Raw genomic sequence first — 5,491 nt, 5'->3', positions numbered from 1 at the left:
CTTAAGACCCTAGTACTGGCACACACTGTGCTCAGAGGTTTGTTAAATGGATGAAGCAGCAATTTCCTAAGTCCCTTCCAGTGATCACACTTTATATTTCTACTTGCTATTTTTTCTTTTCTTTCAACCAGCATTTAAATTAGAAAAAAAATATGTATTTGATCACCAAATTCAATTTACCATAGTTCTCTGATTTATCCACTCTTTAAAATTTTCTTGTATTTCTATGCTAAGCCCAGAGAAAAGTTATTTTTTTCAGATAGGTTCCACTATGCCTGTCTCTCTGAAAGCTTTTGAACTTACCTGTTTGTCAAAGCAGAGACTGCTAAAATTTTAAATACACCAATTCCTGTCTATATTTTTAAAAAGTTATTTCATACATAAACTAACCACCAAAATTGGAAGGTGAAGCTTTGAATATTAAACAAGGGATTCAGGACATTTCCCAAGAGGTTATATGATTAATTTAAAAGCTGATGATATGATTTGCCTAAAGTACGATAACTCTTTTATTTATAATAAATTTATACATGTGCTGATTAGTCATGCTGATATTACATAAGAACATATGCCTAAACCAAATTAAAGTTTAAAAGAGAACAAAACTAATTCTAACAGCAATCCTGAAAATTCAGCAGAGCTCAATAAATAGCATGCTCTCACAAGGAGGGAGCTTAACACATTTGGTAATTTATATAATTTAATATGCTAAAAATGAGAAAATAAACAGGGTACAGCGATGCAGAGTACATAAAAGAAAAGTTATTTCAAGATTCTCTTCGTTTTGACTGTATTGCTTTCTTGCCTTCAGGGGGTAAGATTTTGACTTCAAAAGTAACGAAATATTTGAGAAGGGAATTTACATCTTGCTGTTCTAGATGGTATTCTTCAGCTATTTTCTCAGCAGTCCATGTGTCTGGATAAAGTTTATGATTATTGAGAAGTGTCAGTGCCTCTACAATGGAAATTTTGCCTTTGGGAATGTTCTCAACATTCATCATGTCAGAATGATGGTCTTTTGGCAACCTGAACTCCTTTGGCTTCTGAGGTGTTCCAGCATCCTTTACCTAGTATCAAGAAACAAAAACCAAAAAATAAGCTTTCAAGATGAGAGCGAAGATTTGACACCTACTTTCATGATTCTAGAATCTTTATTATTCTTCTTCAAATAAATACTACCCATGATTTTCTAAACTATATTTTCTCATTATAACGAGTCATAGTTCAATGGCACTTTTGCCATATCACCATTTCATAACCATAAGTCAATCATTAGAAAATTTAGGTAGTTCTAGAAAATAATAATCAAATGTATACCATCCATTTACCACATTATTTCATATATATTAAAAGAACAACAATAATGCACTGATTAGAAAACATAAAAAACTGCTTTAGAAGGGCAGGATTCTGATGCTGCTCTAACGGCGTACTTGATAATCTCCATTCTGTTTCCTAGTTTTGTATTTCATATTCAGTGCCTCCAAACACCTTGAATGAATTCAAATATAGCTAGAGATCTTGCCTCTTCAGAGAAAATAAACTAATGCCTCCAAGACCGCAATAAATATAAATAAAACTACCTATAACACCCGTCTTTCCATCTGTCTGTCCCACCCAAGCTTAACCCTTGCATTTGTGCTCTGTATTCCATTCCTCTATCAGCTACACCAACCATCCCTCTTTACCTTTCCTTTCAAATGCACCCTGCCAATTACTGCTGTTTGGTCAAAATATGAAAATGCTGTAGTCACCAAATTTTACAAACACCCACCAAACCCAAAACCAACACTTCTTTTATGACCAGTTTCCTTCTTTTTAGTTCAAGTTTAAAAGAGATACTTGTGATCTCAAATCCAGAGGATTAGATCTGCATCCAGAAGACACTTTTCAGGCTTTATCTGAACTCACTACAGCACCTGACACTGCTGACCACTCCCACAGACCCACAACTATCTTTCCTTTGGTTTCCATACCACCCCTCACCTAGTTTTCCATCTGTCTCTGTAGTGGTTCCTTCTGTTTCCTTTGTGGACTATTTCCCTTCAGATGCCCCGTAAATGTTAGTGTGCACCAAGTTCTAGCCCAGGCTGTCTTCTCACTCTACACATTCCTCCCAAGCAATCCCACACACCCCCTTATTATTACTATCTACGTGTTAATGACTCTTGAATCTGATCTCAAACCTCAACGTTTCTCCTGACTTCCAGATCCAAATTCCCAAATGACAAATGGCATCTTTACTTGGATAATCTATAAGCACATCAAAATCAACATGTCCAAAACTGAACTTATCCTTTTCCTCTGAAAATCCGATTCTATCCCCATACCCTCTAGCTCAGTGACTAATACCACCCACCTCCCATATCCCACTCCAAAACCCAGAGCTTCTCTTACGTGATACCTTACATCTCCCCCTCTCTCTCATTACAGGCAATCAACGACCAAATCCTGCTGATACTACCTAAGTCACTCTCCAACCCGTTCACTTCTCTCCCAGTCACTAAATCACCCTTGTCCAAGCCAACGTCTCTTGCAGGAACTACTGCAAAACCCTGGTCTCCTCTAACTAGATAAAATGCATTTCGTTCCTTCCCAGCCCACTCTCAAAACTGCCCCCAGAATGAAGCAAATCTGATGTCACTGTTCGACAGGAAACTCTTCAATGATTTCCCACTGCCCTCAGGATAAAACCCAAATTCCTTAGCAAGACAAATAAGGATCTTCATGATCTGGCCCCTATTACTCTCTACCCCACCTCATTTCTCCCAAATTCATCCCTCATACTTTCTCCTAACTGTACTGAACTCTAAAGGCATCACACTCTCTCCTACCTTCATACTGTAACTCTGGCCTGAAATACTCCTAACAACTTCTTCACTTTCCACTGATGTCCAGAGACATCACAAATCATTAAGAAAACTATGAACTGCCCAAAAGAAAAAAAGGGACATAGAACATAAATAGGCACTTCAACCTTTTCTTCATTATCACTCATTTTGCCTTTGGGAATGTTCTCAACATTCATCATGTCAGAATGATGGTCTTTTCAGACTTTTCCTAATACCCCCCCCCAAAAAATTTTAATACCACTGTATATCTCCTATGTATTATAACTACATTTCTGTGTTTTATACATAAGAAGTGTTAAATGTTTTTTGCTCCCCAAGAGCCAATTTTCGAATGAGTAAGTACATGTGACAGAAACAATACTTAGAAATATTATCTAACTCCTGCCTAAAAATAATATAAAGAACATGAACATCAACCCCATACATATATTTCTTATGAGTATATGGTGATAATTGAACCCTATAACTGCTACTGTGTGCAACAATTTACATACCTTATTGTACATGAGTTTTATATCTCTTCTCTAGTGAAAATCATACTAATAACTTTATCTGTGCAAACCGTCTATTGCCTATCTACAGAGAGAGACAACCAGAGAATTTTAGAATGGAAAGATAGGAATTGTCATTGGCAATTCCCTCTCCTTCAATCAAACTCTTCCTCCTACTTAGAACCTTCCTGCCCCACAAACTCATCTGGTTAACTCCCACCCATCCTTCAGGCCTGAGTTTGAATGTCACTTCCTCAGAAACCATCCCTGATCCTTCAGTCTCAAAAAGGTCCCTCTGATATGCTCACAGTGCCTATATTTCTCCTTCAGAGAGTTATTAGTAATTATGTACCTATGGTTGCTCATCTGTTTAATGCCTGTGTCCCTCACAACACTATAAGCACCGTGAAAGCAAGGACTAGAGATGTTTTGTTCTCTGTATGCAAAGCACTTGTGCCTGGCACTTACATACAGGTTCCCGTTCCCAGTGTATTCTGTGATCTCCCTATCTTTACGTATTCTATCTTAATAATATTCTTAAAAAACAAAATAAAAAAAAAAAACAAGCACCAACAACACAACACTAAAGGAATCTCTGAGATTAAAACATACCTCAATCCACTGAAGTATGAGAAAATAGTATTAAAGCCCTCCCTTGGTCATTCCAATGACAACCACTAGAATACCTTACCAAATCCTACAAATTCTGAAATAATACCAAATAATTCACGGAATTGCACACAATCACTACTTTCACAAGTCTTTTAGAATTTCGGAAAATATCCAATGAACGGAGGCATATGTGTCTGCCTTAGACTGCTGTGCTTCAACTTTGCCAATGCTCTGCATTCTGGTCACAAGCACACTGACATTTTTACACTTGCAGAGCGCTCACTCTCTTTTTTACTATTTGCCACACTTCTCTTGGTCATTCTTCTGGAGCCCCAAAGGGTTAAATTATGTATTTACTTAATTAAAACACACATTACCTGCACAAAAGACACGGGATCTTTGGAATCGACATACACATCTTTTAGTAATGACAGCAGTTTGTCATCTTTTCTAGCAATTTCTCCCTTAATTTCTGGATGGCCTAAGGAAAGGAAAAAGAATGTCACAATATTTAAAGCCAAAGAAAATTTCCTCTAAGATCCAAAACACTTAACACAAGACAGTCACTTTTAATTTTTTGCTTAATCAACAATCACTCGAACACTACAGAACATGTTTTAAGTGTAACTCAAAGTGCTAGGTCAAGCTCGGTGTCTATCATTCTGTGAAGACATCTAGAGAGTTCTCTTGCACACGATCCCTTCTGATTTTGATTCCTTGTATCAAGTCACTGAGCATTAAAGACAAAAGCCGGCGAGGGCAGGGGCAGCGGGGTCACAAGCTAACGCCGCCAGCACTACGAAGTAGGCGGAGCCGCCGCCTCCACCGCGAGCGCAAGGGGACTGTCTCAATGTCACCGGCCTGGTGGCTCCCCCTTCCCGCGTTCGGCTGACCCGAGTGACTGCAGCTGACCCCGGTCACCCCCACCACTGGACCGAGGTCCACCGGCGTGGAACAGCCCAGCCCGCACAGGGAGCCCGCGTCGCGAGGCCCCACGCGCCCTGGCCCACTTACTGCTCATCTGCTCTCGCAGGAGGTTCTTGGTGGAGGGGTGCCTGGGAGCGGCGGAGGGCTTCATCCTGCTGATTTCCCGTTCTGCCCGGTTCTCTAGGTTGAAATTCCTGATTGCGCGAGTCACCGCAGCCCCCATCTCTTCATAACATGATGCTCTTAAATTCACACCACACGCAGTTAAACACCGGCGCGGGCGACCTCCGGGACGCACCGGAGCATGCGCATGTCTGGGGTCGCCCTGGCCGCGCGCCGGAAAACGGACGCTGATTGCGCGCCGTTCGCCCCCCAGCGGTCGGGAGGGCGCACGCAGCGTCTCTGCCCAGAGTATCTCAAAGGGAGCGCGCCTGCCTCCGGGGCCTGGATGTGCTCCCACCTGTGGCCGCTTCCGGCGAGATGGGGCGGGACTTAAGGTTCGGACACACGATGGCGCTCCTCTCCGGAGACTGGTGGAGTCGGGCGGGAAGTTTTAAAGCAGTTTCGTGCCGGGCCTCACCCCAGATTTTCTGATTTAATTCCTCCCAA

The 5,491-nt window shown here is 41.1% G+C and overlaps 1 protein-coding gene across 1 annotated transcript; it reads right to left on the bottom strand.

The window, feature by feature from the left end:
- Positions 1–474: 474 nt before the first annotated feature.
- Positions 475–5,245, bottom strand: NDUFAF4 (NADH:ubiquinone oxidoreductase complex assembly factor 4). Its single transcript, XM_061207444.1, has 3 exons — positions 4,970–5,245; positions 4,333–4,436; positions 475–1,067 (listed from the first exon to the last, which is right to left on the bottom strand). The coding sequence occupies exons 1-3, from the start codon at positions 5,103–5,105 to the stop codon at positions 768–770; spliced, it is 540 nt and encodes a 179-aa protein (XP_061063427.1). The 5' UTR covers positions 5,106–5,245; the 3' UTR covers positions 475–767.
- Positions 5,246–5,491: the final 246 nt, after the last annotated feature.

The sequence above is a fragment of the Eubalaena glacialis genome, chromosome 12 (assembly GCF_028564815.1).
Source record: "Eubalaena glacialis isolate mEubGla1 chromosome 12, mEubGla1.1.hap2.+ XY, whole genome shotgun sequence".
NCBI classification, from domain to species: Eukaryota; Metazoa; Chordata; class Mammalia; order Artiodactyla; family Balaenidae; genus Eubalaena; species Eubalaena glacialis.
This window is presented reverse-complemented; position numbering and strand designations above follow the sequence as displayed.

Bases quoted from the DNA above. Each gene is read 5' to 3' on its own strand.
- NDUFAF4 (XM_061207444.1), bottom strand. From the start codon at position 5,105: ATGGGGGCTGCGGTGACTCGCGCAATCAGGAATTTCAACCTAGAGAAC. The intron at 4,437-4,969 runs GTAAGTGGGCCA...TCCTTTCCTTAG, and splicing joins CCTGCGAGAGCAGATGAGCA to GCCATCCAGAAATTAAGGGA. The intron at 1,068-4,332 runs GTAATGTGTGTT...TCTTGATACTAG, and splicing joins ATCCCGTGTCTTTTGTGCAG to GTAAAGGATGCTGGAACACC.